The sequence below is a fragment of the Poromitra crassiceps genome (assembly GCF_964638095.1).
Source record: "Poromitra crassiceps genome assembly, chromosome: 20".
NCBI lineage: Eukaryota > Metazoa > Chordata > Actinopteri > Beryciformes > Melamphaidae > Poromitra > Poromitra crassiceps.
Window position 1 is genome coordinate 20,713,696 of NC_139637.1, and position 20,000 is coordinate 20,733,695.

Here is a 20,000-nt window from a genome sequence, read left to right on the forward strand (position 1 = left end):
AGATGCGCTTCCCCATGTGCTGCTGGAGATTGATCTCGCAGGTGGAGTCAGGCATAGCAGGGCCTGGGACGGTCGTGTCCAAGGCCGAGCTCAAATCCACAAACAGAATCCTGGTTCCTGCAGTGTCCAGGTGCCCTCGAGGATGGAGTGGACTTGGAGGGCAATTTCTCTGCATCGTCCATAGGCATGTTGTCTCTGTAGGTGAATTGCAGGGGGTCTAGGAGTGGGTCCATGATAGATTTAAGGTGAGACAGAACAAGGTGCTCAAAAGACTTCATGGAGGTTAAAGGAGGACGGGGTAGAAAAAAGAGCATTGAGCCAAAATATCTTATCACCTACAGGAGAGTCTAGAAGTAAATGATGTAGTGGGTTGGCATTGTACTCTTATGCTTGATTCACAATTAACCTGTAATGCAGCGGTGTTGCTGCAAGCTGAATCCTGTGCCAGGATCCTCTGGCCCAAATGCATTGAAATGACTCTTAGATGATTAGATGTGGTTATCAATCACTGTACTGCAGCATATATCCTTTTGTTGCAACACTCCAATTCACTGACAAAATGTTTCCATCGCAAAAGGCTCTCAATGAGATCTGGCAAAATAGGAGCAAAACAACATGCCCTTCAGCTTGCACATGCATTATTAAGCAGAATAAATCCAGCACACGCAACAACATCACTCCAATTCAATGCATCTGAGACAACATCATCTCTGCAATTCAATGCATCTGAGACAACATCACTGCAATTCAATGCATCTGAGACAACAAAATCACTGCAATTCAATGCATCTGAGACAACAAAATCACTGCAATTCAATGCATCTGAGACATCACTGCAATTCAATGCATCTGAGACAACAGCATCACTGCAATTCAATGCATCTGAGACAACAAAATCACTGCAATTCAATGCATCTGAGACAACAAAATCACTGCAATTCAATGCATCTGAGACAACAAAATCACTGCAATTCAATGCATCTGAGACATCACTGCAATTCAATGCATCTGAGACAACAGCATCACTGCAATTCAATGCATCTGAGACAACAGCATCACTGCAATTCAATGCATCTGAGACAACAAAATCACTGCAATTCAATGCATCTGAGACAACATCACTGCAATTCAATGCATCTAAGACAACAAAATCACTGCAATTCAATGCATCTGAGACAACAACATCACTGCAATTCAATGCATCTGAGACAACAACATCACTGCAATTCAATGCATCTAAGACAACAAAATCACTGCAATTCAATGCATCTGAGACAACAACATCACTGCAATTCAATGCATCTAAGACAACAAAATCACTGCAATTCAATGCATCTGAGACAACAACATCACTGCAATTCAATGCATCTGAGACAACATCTCTGCAATTCAATGCATCTGAGACAACAACATCACTGCAATTCAATGCATCTGAGACAACAAAATCACTGCAATTCAATGCATCTGAGACAGCATCACTGCAATTCAATGCATCTGAGACAACAACATCACTGCAATTCAATGCATCTGAGACAACAACATCACTGCAATTCAATGCAGACAGACAGAATGATGCAAAACAAAAGGAAATAGTCACACATTCAGCACAAGAAGCATAATCCTGCCCATAGAAAGAATTGTTTCCTTTTTGTAATGAGTTCCATTATCATGTTATTGTCCTTTGCTCCTGTTTTATTTCCTTGATGTTAGGGTTAATGAGGACTGCCATGCAATGATCTAATCATCTTATGATCTCATATGATTGGTTCCATGGTTAAAGGGGGAAGAAGGGAGGAGGAGGAGGAGGAGGAGGAGGAGGAGGAGGAGGAAGAGAATGGGGAGGGGGTGGGGGAGAAGGAGAGAAGTGGACGGGAGGAGGGAAGATTGGTCATGGCAGAGAGGAAGTGGGCACAGTCTGAAAACTCATATATGTGTGCGTGTGTGTGTGTGTGTGTGTGTGTGTGCGCGCGTGTGTGTGTGTGTGCGTGTGTGCGCATGTGTGCGCATGTGCACGTGTGTGTGTGTGCGCATGCACGCGCGCAATAATCATTGGGTATTTGAGAATTAATTTAGATTTCCCAGCAACTTATTTCAAACATGCTGAATCTGAATTGTGCTATCCATACCGGCACCACCCATCCGGTCCTTCAAGCAGCTTAATATTGTTTGACCCAGGTCGGGTTTCTACTCAGCATAAGAGTCGGGCTGAGAGAGAGTAGGGAGGAGAGAGGACGAGAGCGATGATATCATCTCTCTAGTCGCATATCTGTCAAAATATCCATGCATCCATCTCTCTCTCTTTCTCTCTCTCTCTCTCTCTCTCTCTCTCTCTCTCTCCAGCGTGTGGGGAAGTGTCCTCGGGCCACGAGGACGAAGGCGAGGCAGAGGCCGGCTGGATCGAGGGTGCGGCCATCTTGCTTTCTGTGGTGTGCGTGGTCCTGGTGACGGCGTTTAACGACTGGTCCAAGGAGAAGCAGTTCCGGGGCCTACAGAGCCGGATCGAGCAGGAGCAGAAGTTCGCGGTGGTGCGGAAAGGAAATGTCATCCAGATCCCCGTGGCCGACTTGGTGGTGGGGGACATGGCCCAGATCAAATACGGTAAGGGACACCGTCGGAAAAACTTACCGTATAAATAGACATACAGTATATATGCTGAATACTACTAGAATGTACTGACTATCTCCACTCACTCACTCACTCGCTCGCTCACTCACTCATCATTTTGACATTTCTCAGATGAACGTATACACTGATCCTACAGATAGGAATAAATAAATAAAAAACACAATCTAACTTAACATATCATATCATAACATGGCTCCACCTGACCTAATATTACTTCATATTGTTAGTGTCCAGCTGAAATCTTAATTCAAGATTCACGATTCACTTTAATAGCCACAGTAAGTAATCAGATTACAAACGAGGACTAGCCTATGACTTAGTGCAAGTGTCACATCAATAGTAGAAGATGAAGCAATACAGAAAAACAATCACCAAATTATAAAGTGCAAAATATATAAAGTCCTTGAAAAGTGACAGGACAAAAGTCAACAATTCAGGAGAAAATCTAGTTGTTTTGCCACCTCACTGGGTTTTTTCCACATTGTTATGAATTAATTATGAGTGGCTTGACTTGGACAAGATTCACCTTCTACATCTGAATCACGTCAGCTGTCACAGTGGAAATAAAAATGGCAAAATTGGAAATATGAGATATTTGGCACACCATTGTTACACTGGTTCTTAGTCCAACTTTTTGACTCCAAGACAAAGTTCCCCAGGGGGACAATGAACAGAGTATATTGTATTGTAATGTATTGTTTTGTATTGTATTGTATTATATTATATTATATTGTATTATTTTACATTATATAGTGTGGTATTGTATTGTACCTTTAGTTGTAGTGTTCTTGTCTGATCTCTCCTACTCTTCAGTTACCTCTTTAACGTATTCTCTTAGTACCCAGCTTCAGTACGCTAATAAAATGTCCCATGTCAACTGGCATCCATGCTTCTGTATGGATACAATTTGTATTATCTGGTACAAGCGTTAGCCTAACTCCACAAAGCATTTCAGCACCTTTTTCTAGTCAGAAGCTAGACTTCTTCCCGGTATTGAAGTCCTGGATAAATGCCACATCAAAACTCTGAAACATTGCATAAATTAGGCCTAACTGTGTTGCTGATTCTGTAGGCCTAGTGTCCTCTAGAGAGAGAGTGGCGTCAGCGGAGGACCAAAATGCATAAATCATTAGCCAATGAACAGCCAGGAAGGGGTCTCGCGCTAGTTTTGAATGTTAAAATAAAGCTGATAATGTATAATGTGATAAAAAAAAAGAACTTTCAAAGTACATCACAAACTGTCCATTTTGCTGCAACTCGACAGCGCTGCTTAATCCAGGACCTTACTTCCTGGAACTCTTGAGAGTAAAAAACTGGTCCATTGGAGTGAATGGAGATGTCGTGACTCTTCTATATACACGGCTCTGTGTAGGCCCCATTCATGCTTAATATCTAGGAATGTCTTATCGATTATGTGATAAAATAACACCTATTATTTAGTAAGGATTTTTTTTTTTTAGGAATAGACTAGGTGACAACCAAGTATAGTTTGGTGACAAGCTGGAGAGACAGTTGACGGTCGGAGAGACGGCATCCGGTACGGGATGGGTTTTAGCATCCCAGCCTGGCTCTCTCGTGAGGGAGAAATCCACAAACGCTATGGATCAGCCTCCTGAAAATCTGCGTAAACATCGGCGCGGCCTGGGGTCCTTCAGGCTAGAGCGAGGTGCTCGCCGCAGGTGCATGACGTGCAGCGCACAGGCCTCCTTGAGGCATCCTCCCTGCCCATGGTACGGCATGGTAGGATTGCCTTTTGCCACAGGAGGTTCTGGTGAGACGAAGGAGGTGCCCGGCCTGGAATCACCCCACAGGGCCTTAGACCTCCATGCACCGAAGGTCTTACAATACTGCGGTGTAGCACTAAGCTCTATTGCAGCGGATTGGGCGTGATCAACCCTTCCGTGGGCAACGTTGCAGACAGAGTAGGAAGGCTGATCCGTGAGCGGCTGCTTCTGGGATGCGGGTTGGGGTCGTAATCGGCCTCGGCTGGGTCTACTGTATGATGTTGACAGACCCGAAACACCCCACGACCCCAGTTAACATCACTGATGACGCGTCCCAGCGCATGCTGTAGCATGTATACTGAAACCTAGTAAATAATTATATGTCCCGCAACCCAGCAACTGTATAAAGAGACATATCAACTACTATGTTGTAAAATCTTGCACTGATCTCTTCATTTGTGTATCCAGGAGACCTGCTACCAGCTGACGGTATCTTGATCCAGGGCAACGACCTGAAGATAGATGAGAGCTCTCTCACTGGAGAGTCTGACCATGTAGGCAAATCTGTGGACAAGGATCCCATGCTGCTCTCAGGTTCGTTCCTCTTCCGCTGCTACCGAACTATCCCTCTAATGCTTATAACACAGAGTCATATTAAAGGGATAGTATGTGTACTACATGCGGTAGAATGTAGCTGGCGTGGTCCCAGTTTGGAGAAATGGAGCCACGTCAGGGAAGTAGACGTGTCTGCTGACTGTGAATGGGCTCATGAATAAAAATGTAAGAAAAAAAAGGGGGGTAAAGAAACACAACACGCCTTCATACTGCTTACCTGCCGTAATCCAAGTCTCCACAAGCCCTGAGATGCCAAGTTAACTTGAAAATATGTCATTTACACCCTGTGTTTAGCTGAAATCTGCACTGCAGAAAGGTTGTTACCCTAGTACTAGTACTCGACGCCAGACCCATGAGAGTTCTTACGCTGATACACTATGTTACTGCATGCTGCAGAGCTCTCTCTGGGTCTGATACACTACGTTACTGCATGCTGCAGATCTCTCTCTGGGTCTGGGATGCTTCCCCCCCAGCGGGCTGGTTATGGGAGGGAACCGTTCACTTGGCCAGTCATATGCCAGTGATGGCTTCAGTCCTCTTCCAATCAGTAACGACTTTGCGATCAGACGACACGGGAGGCGCAGCCCATTTTGCTCTCTCATCATCGGTGCTACGACCTGTCACTCGTTCAATTTCAACCCGCCTTCAAAACCAGCAGTGGCTGTGAAGTGGCACAGACTCACTTATGTAGTATGCGGAGCGCAGCGATTCAACGTAATATTTGAGTCTGGGGAGAGACTACCCTAGTACTAGCTGTGCTAGTACTTCTAGCCCCTGGCTACAGGGCAGATTTCAGCTAAAAACAGGGTGTACTGTAAATGACATATTTTCAAGTTAACTTGGCATCTCAGGGCTTGTGGAGACTTGGATTACGGCAGGTGAGCAGTATGGAAGCATTTTGTTTCCTGTTTTTTTTTTTTTACGCTCATGACCCCATTCACACTCAGCAGACAGCTCTACTTGCCTGAGGTTGCCGTTCTCCATTTCTCCAAACTGGGTCCGCGCCGGCTGCATTCTACAACATGTAGTACACTGACTGTCTGCAAGTACCTCATACAACCCCACATGAAGAAATCACAACTATCCCTTTAATACTGCACCTCAATGCATGAATTAGTTTAAATTAACGAGCTCATTAGCATAGCTGGTTTTGAACAAAACACGAGAGAAACGTCACAGTACTTGCCACAGGTTCTCCCTATAGAGCAGATGACCATGTGATTAGACTGCGGAGCCCCTTGCTGCACAAATTTGCATATTTATGAGGAAACTACTGTAGTTCCTAAATGCCTTAAGATACAGCTCATATTATACTGCTCATATTTTATGTGAATACAAGTATAGACTTATTCATAATTAATACATTAATCATCTTCATGAATGACCTAATTGGTAAATGGTAAATGGCCTGCATTTATATAGCGCTTTTATCCAAAGCGCTTTACAGTCAGTAGGTACATTCACCCATTCACACACCGATGGCGGCAGGTTACCACACAGGGTGTGTGTGGTAACCTGTGTGGTGTGTGGGGTTCAGTGTCTTGCCCCAAGGACACTTCGACATGCAGACTGGAGGAGGCGGGAATCGAACCACCGACCTCTTTTATCCAAAGCGATTGGTGGACAACCCGCTCTACCTCCTGATCTACAGCCGCCCCTGCATAACTGTTTATGTTTACATCATGACGATTATGTCATGATGTAACATGACATAATCCACTAAATCAGTGGGGTCCCCTCTTTTGGACCCCACTGATTGGATTTTGATTTGGGCCATATTGTGTTTCAGCATTTTCAATCACTAATTGGCCCAAGGGTTGCACTACTATTACAGGTCAAAATGGTTACACTGCAATACAGCTGCTTTGTTCATCGAAACATTTGAGTGTGTGTTTAAATGAGTATTTGAGAATGCAATCAGTGTTTCAAGTGAAATGTCTTGTTTGGAAACTGACATTATTATGATAACAGCTAGGGGTTCATGTTATAACTTACTCTACAGGGGTGTAGGGTTAAAGGAACCCTAAAATCCAAAATACATATATTCCCTCTCACCTGTAGTGCTATTTCTCCATCTAAATCGTTTTGGGATAGTTGCCTGAGTTTTGGAGATATCGGCCGCAGAGATGTCTGCCTTCAATTTCTGTACCCTCAATTTCGTTGTGTATACAATGACAATAAACTCAATTCAATTCAATTCTCTTGAATACAATGGAACTGGATGGCTCCACAGACTCGGCTCCACAGACCTCGTTATGAGCAGTTTCATGTAGGAACTATTTTCTTTTGCAGTCTCATGTACTGTAGGAACTCATGTACGAACTAGCTAGCTAGTAGGAACTAGCTAGCTAGTAGGAACTAGCTAGCAGCTAGCGGGTGTAGTTCGGTCAAAATAAAATAGTTCTTCCATGAAACTGCTCATAACAAGGTCTGTGGATTATCTTGTGTAACGGGGTCATGATTTCTGGAAAGAGACATTGCTGTTGTTGAGTTGATCAAATGTATTTCTAAATCCGAATGTTTAGGTACCCACGTGATGGAGGGCTCGGGCCGGATGCTGGTGACGGCTGTGGGCGTCAACTCTCAGACTGGCATCATCTTCACCCTGCTGGGCGCCGGAGACGTGGAGGAGGAGGCCAAGGAGAAGAAAGGTGAGTGCAAAACGATGGAATCAGAAGAAGGATGTTATTAATTATGTTATCAATTAGATACAGGCCTTTTGGGCTGGAATGAGAGGAAGAGCCAGATAAATCATCTCTTTGTTGAGTTTGTACAGGAGGAGGAGCATGTTTGTGTGATCTGTCTTTATTGCAAGTTGAGATAACTTTGGTAGAATGCTGTTGTTGTTGTTGAAGTACGGAGAAGTGAATAGACGCCATCTTAACTTGAGAAAGGTGCTTACAGATAGCTGATGGATACTTACAGACTCCCTCACACTCACACCTCTCCACCACACCTCCACATGAATACTGCAGACTGGCCTCTGAAATGTTTCAGTCAGTCGACATGTTCTTACTCACACTTCGCTGTGTGTGTGTGTGTGTGTGTGTGTGTGTGCGTGTGTGTTCGTGCGTGCGTGTGTGTGTGTGTGTGTGTGTGCGTGTGTGTGTGTGTGTGTGTGTGTGTGTGTGTGTGTGTGTGTGTGTGTGTGTATAGGTAGGGGGCTGCTGCCTACCTGATTTCAGATAAGAGCTTCAACAGGAAACACACACAGTTTAACCTCATGGATAATTTAGCCCACATCCTCTCCATCCCTCTTTCCACCTTGTCTCTCCTTTTCTTTCTCTCTCTTTCTCTCACTTTCTCTCTTGTTTACCTCGCTCGTCTTCCCTTTCTTTCCCATCTTTCCCATCTCTGCTATTGTGTTCCCCCCTCTCTCTCTCTCTCTCTCTCTCTCTCCCTCCCTTAATCCCAGAGAGACGCTGCAGATTGAATCAATTATTGAAAGAGCAGGGGAGAGAGAGAGAGAGAGAGAGAGAGAGATTCAGGGGAGAGAGAGAGAGAGAGAGAGAGAGAGAGAGAGAGACATTCAGGGAAGAGAGAGAAAGAGAGAGAGAGAGATTCAGGGGAGCGAGAGAGAGAGAGAGAGAGAGACAGAGAGAGAGATTCAGGGGAGAGAGAGAGAGATTCAGGGGAGGGGTGCTGAAGCTGAAGCATTAGCCCACACTCAGATTTGTTTTGGAAGTCCTGGCAGCCAGAGCAGAGCAGCTGCAGACAAGAACAACAACTAGCCTCCACATACTTTGAGAGGCACTTTAGGCTAATATCATTACTAGTGCACTCATCCATACAGCACCTATAGCACTGCAGTAGCTTCTGCATGGAGGAGATGTGTATCGTGTTGTCAGCATCCTGGAATAGCAAGAAGGTCTGTGACAGAGGAAAACAGGAATGAACGGCAACAATTTAGCTGATGTGTTTTTTGTTGTTGTTTTTTAATTAAGAAATAGTCTTAACGCTTTTCGCCTTCATTCTGTGTGCAAAAGTGTTAGTTATGCAGCAGCCTCTGTGGGATGCATCATTCAGACTTACAGATTTACTGGAGGCCAATACATAATTCATAAGACTTCTACAAATGCCATAACTTGTTAGTTTTTCCTCGTGCGGTATGGGTTTGCTATGTGTTTACCTTTCTCTTTGATCTGTCTCTCATTTTCGAAATAAAGTCGATTGGGTCTCTCAACGTGTGGTCCGGGGCACCCCCAGGGTCCCCTTGAGGGGGTTCCAGGGGCGTCCCTAGAAAATGTATGAATTATTAAACCTCATAATTATTTTATTTACAAGAAGTTAACACAGAGAATGGAGAGGAATGACTGTTTTGATCACAGTTTCACTGTTATATCTACAATACAGATAGTCGTGGAATTCTGGACAAAGTCATATCTAACAATAAAAAATATTTTCATATTTTGGTTCCGAGAGACGAAAGCTCATCAAATAGCGGTCAGTGTCTCTGAGACTAAATCAGGGGTCGTTAATATGAATAGTCTAGTCATGGACACACACGCACGCACGCACGCACGCACGCACGCACGCACGCACGCAGATGCCAGTTACAGCACAGTCACCTATAGAGACACTGCATGAAATAGGCCATGCCCATCACGGGGGAAAAGCTCCGTTCATTTCCACACACCAGCGTCATTTTCCTTGAATTAAACATAGCTAAAAGCTGTTGTGTGGTGGGCTGCACAGACAACAAATGTAAAAAATCGCCAGGTTACAGTTTTTTTCTACTCCCGAGGAAAACAAGGAAGCCATTGAGAATTGGCGAGAAGAAAAATGTGGATGTTGCTGTCAATGAAGTAAGTTCGAGTGTTCATCTTCCGTATATAAGATATTTTTGTGCAACACGCAACCATGCACGTGACATAGGATAACGCCAGGATTGGAGGCGGGGTTTCTGTTTTCCCCCGTCTTGGGCGTGGCTTCTGAATGATGACGCGTTTTGCAGTGTCTCTATGGTATGTGAGCATAAAGTTGCCCCGCCCCGTTCCACTCCTCAGCCAATGAATGGACCCCAGTAAACGGTGCAGTGACAGTGACTGATCTACTGCATCGACTTCATACATATTAAAAACATGTCTCTCAGCCTCTTGACCCAGTGTATGAAGACGTGTGTAGCTGTGTCAGTATTGTTTTGTTGTCTGTCTGGATGTGTTTTTGGGGTCCTGAGATAAGAAATATCAACCGACATTGATTATTTATGATTCATACAGTACATGTGAACACCTCTTCTCTCTCTCTCTCTCTCTCTCTCGCTCTCTCTCACTCTCTCTCTCTCTCTCTCTCTCACTCTCTCTCTCTCACTCTCTCTCACTCTCTCTCTCTCTCTCTCTCTCTCTCTCTCACTCTCTCTCTCACTCTCTCTCTCTCTCGCTCTCTCTCACTCTCTCTCTCTCTCTCACTCTCTCTCTCTCTCTCTCACTCTCTCTCTCTCTCTCTCTCTCTCTCTCTCAGGAAAGCAACCTGATGGAGCTGTGGAGAACAATCAGAACAAAGGTAGAGGGTCATGACTTGTGTGTTTTGCCATAAACTGTATAGAAATATGGACGTAGCCAAACTGTGATGTCACCCACTGGTTTGTGAACTCCCGTATTGAAACCTCGAGTTTAACATTTTCACAGTCGCCTTCTCGGTTATTTGGAGCCAGATGCAGCTAGCGCAAGACCAGGGGTTTCCTACAGCGCCGCCTGCTATTGGTCCGTGAACGGCGAGCTGCACGATCACTGGACAGGCGACCTGTCAATCATGCCCCAAAACATAGTCTGATTTATGGTCTAATGACTCTAAATGGGACCATAATTGACTAAATGAACATCATGCTGTAGTGAAGAAGACTTGAAATGAACGATTGAGACCATAAGCCCTTCAGGAAATTGTTTACTGAGGTCATAGATCAAGTGAGAAGTCAGGTCATTTCCCCATTGACTTCTATACAGACTTCTTTATGCAGTCAGTGGAGTCAGTAATGGCCCTGCTGGCCATTAGAAAGAATGCAGGTTTAAGGCACTTTATTGGCTTCATTTTTAACAAACGGAGCTACCCCCTTGGTGTTTGCATGTGCATCAGTGCATGTTTGTGTTAAAGTATCTGTGTGTGTGTGTGTGTGTGTGTGTGTGTGTGTGTGGGTGTGTGTGTGTGTGTGTGTGTGTGTGTGCGCGCATGTGTGCGTGCGTGTGTATTTCAGCCAAGAAGCAGGATGGGGGCGTGGCCATGGAGATGCAACCTCTCAAGAGTGCCGAGGGCGGGGAGGTGGAGGACAGAGAGAAGAAGAAGACCAGCGTTCCTAAGAAAGAGAAGAGCGTTCTGCAGGGCAAACTCACCAAGCTGGCCGTTCAGATCGGCAAAGCGGGTAAAACACCGTCATAATATGAACTACAGGTTCCAGGGAGGTTTGTTTCTGGTCATCTGCATTCTGCTTTTGTTGGTTTGAAGTTGGAACCAGCTTTGAGGAGATCTCTATTTTAAAAATGAACACGCACAGATTCTGCTCAGTGGCAATGATGTATAGTTCTTTGTATATAATACAATTTTGTATATAATATAATTATATATAAACAATATTAGTGAATTGTGGGAGTTGTGTGAAAATTTGCAGCTAAGGTGCGAAGCTTCATACTGTAGTCACATTTTTAACAAAATAGTACAACAAAATCCTTTTATTAATTACACAGCGGGTGGCAGACAGGGTTTCCATAGATCCTTGAAATCCCTGAAAGTTTGTGAATTCAATGAAAAAAAAATCAAGGTCTTGTTTTGTTTTTTATCGACATAAATAGACATGGGTCATTAAAAGTGCTTGAAATTATATATTTTGTCCAAAATAGAAATTGAAGTTGAGAAGTGTTCACGCATTCAAGCCTCTCTCTCTTTTTAAGTGTCGTCTGTGAGCCGTAAAGCCTGCTAGTTGTCATTATAAACAGTAATGAATCTTGATCCGTGTCTCAACAAAACCGTGTCGGGTCCTTCAATTTGACGTTTAAGAAGGTGTGGGAGCAAAGTTAGGATAGAATAGGTGAGTGACACACCGATGGACTGATTTCCTCTTTGGATCTTCCCACAGGTTTGGTGATGTCGGCCATCACCGTGATCATCCTGGTGCTCTACTTTGTCATCGAGACATTTGTTGTTGAAGGTTTGTGTTTACCTTTCAACAGATGACATGCAAACACAAACACACACCTAAGAGAGGCAAAGTGAACGTCACTTCCTGCTTCAGCACTGTACCAGAGATTTTCATCCGCCATTTATTTTCCCATAGACATTCCGTAAAATGCTTATGAAAATAGTTTTTACTTGGTCAAACCAAACGGTTCAGATATATTTAGAATCGGGAGAGACCATAGAACATTTCACTCAGAGCAAAACTTAAAAAAAAAAACATTGAAAAAATATTTTCTTTAAATCATAATTTTTTACGTTTTGGTCTGAGTGAAATGTTATGTGGTCTCTCCTGTTTCTAAATATATCTGAACCGTTTGGTTTGACCAAGTAAAACTATTTTTATAAGCATTTTACGAAATGTCTATGGGAAAATAAATGGCGGATGAAAATCTCTGGTACAGTGCTGAAGCAGGAAGTGACGTTTCACTTTGGCTCTCTACCTCCCACTTTCTGTCAGGCTCTGCAAAAATTGTACAGTTGTCAATCTTTTTGACAGTGCTGTCAAAATGTTTCCGGCTGTGTTGTTTATGAGTCATTGTTCGTAACTCCTCTCTAAGACGTAATGTGTGTGTGTGTGTTGCAGGTCGTGTGTGGATGGCAGAGTGTACCCCAGTCTACGTCCAGTACTTTGTCAAGTTCTTCATCATCGGAGTCACTGTGCTGGTGGTGGCTGTCCCGGAGGGCTTGCCTCTCGCGGTCACCATATCTCTGGCTTACTCTGTCAAGGTACAGTAGACCCAGTGGACAGTGTATATAGAGAGCCAAAGTGGAACGTTGCTTCCTGCTTCAGCACTGTACCAGAGATTTTCATCCGCCATTTATTTCCCCATAGACATTTTGTAAAATGCTTATGAAAATAGTTTTATTTGTTCAAACCAAACAAGTAAAACAATTTTTATAGGCATTTTACGAAATGTCTATGGGAAAATAAATTGCGGAAGAAAATCTCTGGTACAGTGCTGAAGCAGTAAGTGACGAAATTCCCATCTGAACAATTAATGACTTTTTCTCTGCCTCTCCTCCTTCTTCCCTCTCTCCTTCCTCCCCTCAATCCATCTCTCCCTGCATCCATCATTGGCTCCCGCGCCGCCCTTCCTCCCGCCCCTCTGCTGTCCGTCACCATCTCATACGTAGAAAATGATGAAAGATAACAACCTCGTACGCCACCTGGATGCGTGTGAGACCATGGGCAACGCCACAGCCATCTGCTCCGACAAGACCGGCACCCTCACCACCAACCGCATGACAGTGGTGCAGACCTTCCTAGGTGAGCATGACAGTGATGCAGACTTACCTAGGTGAGCATGACAGTGGTGCAGACTTACCTAGGTGAGCATGACAGTGGTGCAGACTTACCTAGGTGAGCATGACAGTGGTGCAGACTTACCTAGGTGAGCATGACAGTGGTGCAGACTTACCTAGGTGAGCATGACAGTGGTGCAGACTTACCTAGGTGAGCATGACAGTGGTGCAGACTTACCTAGGTGAGCATGACAGTGATGCAGACTTACCTAGGTGAGCATGACAGTGGTGCAGACCTTCCTAGGTGAGCATGACAGTGGTGCAGACTTACCTAGGTGAGCATGACAGTGGTGCAGACTTACCTAGGTGAGCATGACAGTGGTGCAGACTTACCTAGGTGAGCATGACAGTGGTGCAGACTTACCTAGGTGAGCATGACAGTGGTGCAGACTTACCTACTGTAGGTGAGCATGACAGTGATGCAGACTTACCTAGGTGAGCATGACAGTGGTGCAGACTTACCTAGGTGAGCATGACAGTGGTGCAGACTTACCTAGGTGAGCATGACAGTGGTGCAGACTTACCTAGGTGAGCATGACAGTGATGCAGACTTACCTAGGTGAGCATGACAGTGATGCAGACTTACCTAGGTGAGCATGACAGTGATGCAGACTTACCTAGGTGAGCATGACAGTGGTGCAGACTTACCTAGGTGAGCATGACAGTGGTGCAGACTTACCTAGGTGAGCATGACAGTGATGCAGACTTACCTAGGTGAGCATGACAGTGATGCAGACTTACCTAGGTGAGCATGACAGTGATGCAGACTTACCTAGGTGAGCATGACAGTGGTGCAGACTTACCTAGGTGAGCATGACAGTGGTGCAGACCTTCCTAGGTGAGCATGACAGTGGTGCAGACTTACCTAGGTGAGCATGACAGTGGTGCAGACTTACCTAGGTGAGCATGACAGTGGTGCAGACTTACCTAGGTGAGCATGACAGTGGTGCAGACTTACCTAGGTGAGCATGACAGTGATGCAGACTTACCTAGGTGAGCATGACAGTGATGCAGACTTACCTAGGTGAGCATGACAGTGATGCAGACTTACCTAGGTGAGCATGACAGTGGTGCAGACTTACCTAGGTGAGCATGACAGTGGTGCAGACCTTCCTAGGTGAGCATGACAGTGGTGCAGACTTACCTAGGTGAGCATGACAGTGGTGCAGACTTACCTAGGTGAGCATGACGGTGGTGCAGACTTACCTAGGTGAGCATGACAGTGGTGCAGACTTACCTAGGTGAGCATGACAGTGGTGCAGACTTACCTAGGTGAGCGGAGAGCAGAATCTCTCTGGAAATCCCCCACAGAGGGATTCTTTTTCAAGCGTTGTCCTCATAGACTGTATAATAAATAGTTGTCCTACATTGTGCGGCCTGGGACCCACAGGTGTAGCGTTTGCTGCAGCAAATGTGGATCCTAATAAACTAAACTAAACATCTTGCATCTTGAATGAAATAATTTGAATAAAAATCACGAGTCAATATTTCAAAAACCCAGTTCCAGTTATTACTTTGCAAGAGAAGGTGTCAAATGGTGGATTATCTGACTCTGATAAGAAGGTTTTCATATTATTGCTTCGAACACTCTTATCCACCAGCCACAGGACAGTGACCCATTTTGGTTTGTGTGACCCATTTGGGTGCCCAGGTGATGTGCACCACCGTGTGGTCCCGGACCCTGGGCAGGTCAACCCCCGCACGCTGGACCTACTGGTCAACGCCATCGCTCTCAACAGCGCCTACACCTCCAAGATCCTGGTGAGTCATACACAGAGACAGACATGCCAAGTGTTCTTCACAAAGTCATTTCTTTCAGCGGAGGCCTTTCAACAGCCCTTCACGATGTAGGTGTATTATTCTCAGGACTCTGAAAATCATTTCACCTTTGAGGCTTTGACCCTTCACATAACCCCCTGTCTCCCTTCCATCTTGCTCTCTACCAGCCGCCCGATGCGGAGGGGGGTCTGCCTAAGCAGGTGGGCAACAAGACAGAGTGCGGCCTGCTGGGGTTTGTATTAGACCTACAGCGGGACTACGCCACGGTCAGAGAACAGATCCCAGAGGAGAAACTCTACAAGGTAGGGAACCACCGAGCGCAATGTCCACCTTCACAGATCTTCCTTGGCACCATGATGACCAGCCTTTCTACAAAGTTCTGTGGTGGCTACGTGAATCCGTTTGGAAGTTAGGCGGCGTTCTGTGATTGGACATGCCCATTGACACACCCCCTTTTGGCCAGTGGGTGTGGAAAGTTAATCAGGTCTAAGTTGGCTTGTGACCTACTGATCTACAAGGTTTCGTGGTGTTGTTAGGTGAATCTGTGTGGAAGTTAGGCAACTTTTAGTGATTGAACACGCCCATTACCACACTCCCTTTTTGGCCTGTGGGCATGGGACCAACCTTTCTGCCAAGTTTTGTGCAAATTAGTTCATAATTTTTTAAGATATCCTGCCGACAAACAGAAAAACAGGGGCAAAAACACAACCTCCAGCCAACTCTAGGAGGTAATAATATGGCCCAGTTAAAAAATATTGCTGTCTGAAATACACAATTCACCTAACTGTGGATTGAAAGAAAGGTCAGTTACAGCTTATTTGCATTCATTCAACACTTACAGTATTTAATAGGCTAGAGTCTAGCCTATTAAAAAAAACAAAAGCGCGACAATACAATGATAGAATGTCTAGCCGCTAGACATTGTATCAAATTGTATCATTTTGTTTCCAGTGAAGTCAAATGATTTATTCATTTATTCAACATGGTGGCCAATGTTTGTGCAGCCAGACGGTTCCTTCTCTGCCCTCCTCAGTGGCTGCATGTCATTTTGTTTCCCCCATCACTCCCACAAAGGTTCTTAATTTCACTTGGCATTTGTGTAAGGTGGAGTGACAATAACGTTGAATCAAATTTGTTATACCTCTTTCTCTCTCTCTCTCTCTCTCTCTCTCCATCTCTCTCCCTCTCTCTCTCTCTCTCTCCCTCTCTCTCTCTCTCTCTCTCCCTCTCTCTCTCCCTCTCTCTCTCTCTCCCTCTCTCTCTCTCTCTCCCTCTCTCTCCCTATCTCTCTCTCTCTCTCTCTCTCTCTCTCTCTAAGGTTTATACATTTAACTCAGTGCGTAAGTCCATGAGCACCGTGATCAAGCTGCCTGACGGCTCTTTCCGTCTCTACAGCAAAGGAGCCTCTGAGATCCTGCTGAAGAAGTGAGTGATGGAGAGAGGGATGGAGGGAGGGGGACAGAGGAATGGAGGGACTTGGATGACAGGACAGGACAGGACAGGACAGGACAGGACAGGACAGACAGGACCGGACAGACAGGACAGGACAGACAGGACCGGACATGACAGGACAGGACATGACATGACATGACATGACAGGACATGACATGACATGACATGACATGACATGACATGACATGACATGACAGGACATGACATGACATGACAGGACATGACAGGACAGGACAGACAGGACCGGACATGACAGGACAGGACAGGACAGGACAGGACAGGACAGACAGGACAGGACAGACAGGACAGGACAGGACAGGACAGGACAGTGGATTGGAAAAGGTGGTTGGGTTGAAGGTTTGAGTTCGGGGGAAAGGATGTTCTACCTGTGAGATGTTCCTCTGTGGCTCCATCTCTGCCCTTCGTCTCTCTCCAGGTGTTCCTCCATCCTGGATGCCAACGGCGAAACTCGCACTTTCCGCCCACGTGACAGAGATGAGATGGTCAAACAGGTGAGCTGCTGAAAATAAAATATGAAATGCTTTCAATTGCCTCAATCCAGTATGTGTATTTCAAAGATTTGAATCTAAACTATATTCTTACATACAGAGTACGAGTCCCTAAATAGTTAAGTAGACTGTAGTATGATGGGTGATGAGATTTTGTTTTGACGAATCTTTGATGGTGACTGATTGATAGGTGATTGAACCAATGGCATGCGAGGGGCTGAGGACCATCTGCATCGCGTTCCGGGACCTGCCAGGCAAGCCGGAGCCAGAATGGGACACCGAAGCAGAGATAGTGACTCAGTTGACCTGCATCACTGTGGTCGGGATTGAGGACCCTGTACGGCCTGAGGTAGGGCAGCCTGGTATTTGTGTCTTTAGTTTTTAGTTTCTTAACACCTAATTCAGTGCATTAGTGTGATCAACAATACACAATAATCTGCTCATCTGTATTTAAAGGTCCCAATTCGTGCAGCTGTAACCTCTTAAAAACGTGTGTCTCTGGTCCATAAAACATGATTCTGGATTAATCTGTCGAAAATATAGCAAACCCGTTTGTTGTGACGGAGTTCTCACTCCCTCTTCTGGTGCTTCCCAAGAACGGCCTGTTTCTATAATATATTCAGAACTAACAGTTCCCATTGGCCGCTGAGGGAGAGCCCGCCCCAGGCTCCCAGCGGCCAATCAGATTAGCGTCTGTGGACCAGCACGCTAGGTTGCGAGTTATCATTAACTAAACGGTACTACGCTAAAGAGGACATCTCAAAATGCCTAGACTTACCGAATGCACCTCTGCAGTTGCTGGATCACGTACAGTTGGCGTCGCTCCAGCTAGAAGTGTTAATTTTGTGGCTATAGACTAAATGGTGCAGGTAGCTTGTGTGAGAGAGACCCGCGCAGTATGCAGGAGGAAGCTAGTGACGTCCCGATTCCCCCAGATTCCCCTCTGGGCAAACGAAGCGTTTGGGGGTGTGGCTTGGAGGAGACTGCAGAGGGACGCTGGATAGGGACAAATCCAACTGTGGCAGTTCTGAGCGTGTGACCACTCATTACAGGGAGGGCTGACAGCAGTATATATGCATTTACAAGTAAAAACAGCTTTTGCATGGAATGGGACCTTTAATAAAAAATGGATGTCGTGTTAAGTTTTGGTGCAAACATATGTGTCTGTCCCCCTCCAGGTGCCGGACGCCATCCGTAAGTGCCAGCGTGCGGGCATCACCGTGCGGATGGTGACCGGTGACAACATTAACACAGCCAGGGCCATCGCTGCTAAGTGTGGCATCATCCAGCCTGGGGATGACTTCATCTGTATAGACGGCAAAGAGTTCAACCGACGAATCAGGAACGAGAAAGGAGAGGTGAGTTGGTGTCGTGCGAGCGTATCGGTGATGAGCAAACATGCATATTCCTGTAGTGTTAAAAATAATCGTTCTTTATCTAATCATAGGACGTTTGTTTGCTGGACTAAATCAAAATGAACTAAATATTTAACCTAATTTAGCAAGACCACTGTGATGGGAGGAGCCAACTTGATAACCCAGTGCCCTAGCTGCTCTAAAAGACGAGCTGAACCCAAAAATATGTTTTTCTTTCTTCTTCTTTTTAGTTCACATACCTGGGTATTCAGTGCACTTATTTAATAATGTATGCAAATGTTTTTCATACTTTTTCACATCAAAAGTTCATTTTCCAGGATAACTGTAATCTATAGTATGGTGACGTCAGCATGCACTATCAAATTTCTACCCCATTTCAACCAATCATATCACGACATGGCAGCTGTCAAAATAACAAAATAAAGCAAACGGTAATGTCTTCATTGGATGTAGAATGCATAGGACATGTAACTGTCTCATTAAACTCGCATTCCAGGAAAATTGTATTTACCGTGGCTCTTTACCGTGGCTAGTCGACGCTCCAAGCCGGCAGGCAGCACTCTTGCCTCTGCATGTCCGCATCGGTCCGTACGGGAGCAGCCGGCTGCCTGGTTCTCCCAGAGCCCAGTCGCGTAGCGCCAGAACACGCTCGCTTTGGGGCCGGGACACGCCAGGATTGGCCAACGCCAACTCCAGTGCCCAGAACTGTCCAATCAAATCATCGACACGCTATGGCCTGCCTCTCAACCCTCTTTCATCTCGGGCAATATCTGTTTTCAGTCTGATGATACGTCACCGACCTTAGCGCCACTTCGGTTCATGTGGTCTTTAACTAGCTAGCACCTCCTCTCCTCCAATACCCAAGCCAGCATTCTAGGCATTCAACCAGAGGTTGCTTTCAGTTCACCTGTTTTGCATCATGATTTGACCTCTGCTGAATGCTTAATAGGATGGATGACTGTGCTCTTGCATGGACTGTGAATTTAAATTTTAAAGGAACAGCTCACCCTAAAATCCAAAATACCATGTTTCCTCTCACCTGTAGGGCTATTTATCCATCTATATCGTTTTGTGTTAGTTGCCTGAGTTTTGGAGATATCGGCCGCAGAGTTTCTGCCTTCTCTCCAATACAATGGAACTGGATGGCACTCGGCTTGTGGTGCTCAAAGTGCCAAAGAAATACATTTGATAAACTCAACAGCATTGTCTCTTTCCAGAAATCATGACCCGGTTACTCAAGATAATGCGCAGACTTTGTTATGAGCAGTTTCATGTAGGAACTATTTTCTTTTGACCGAACTACAGCCGCTAGCTGCTAGCTAGTTCCTACATGAGACTGCAAAAGAAAATAGTTCCTCCATGAAACTGCTCACAACAAAGTCTGCGCATTATCTTGAGTAACCGGGTCATGATTTCTGGAAAGAGACAATGCTGTTGAGTTTATCGGCCGA

General features: G+C 45.3%; 1 protein-coding gene across 1 annotated transcript in view; it reads left to right on the plus strand.

The window, feature by feature from the left end:
• Positions 1 to 20,000, plus strand: part of atp2b3b (ATPase plasma membrane Ca2+ transporting 3b) — a gene marked incomplete at both ends in the record, with an annotated part of 48,384 nt that overhangs the window by 6,693 nt on the left and 21,691 nt on the right. The window contains 14 exon segments of the mRNA XM_083656975.1: positions 2,341 to 2,598; positions 4,818 to 4,943; positions 7,490 to 7,615; positions 10,425 to 10,466; positions 11,155 to 11,319; positions 12,031 to 12,102; positions 12,715 to 12,857; positions 13,266 to 13,398; positions 15,085 to 15,194; positions 15,380 to 15,514; positions 16,531 to 16,637; positions 17,101 to 17,176; positions 17,364 to 17,522; positions 18,352 to 18,531. Coding sequence (XP_083513101.1) covers positions 2,341 to 2,598; positions 4,818 to 4,943; positions 7,490 to 7,615; positions 10,425 to 10,466; positions 11,155 to 11,319; positions 12,031 to 12,102; positions 12,715 to 12,857; positions 13,266 to 13,398; positions 15,085 to 15,194; positions 15,380 to 15,514; positions 16,531 to 16,637; positions 17,101 to 17,176; positions 17,364 to 17,522; positions 18,352 to 18,531 — 1,832 coding nt within the window.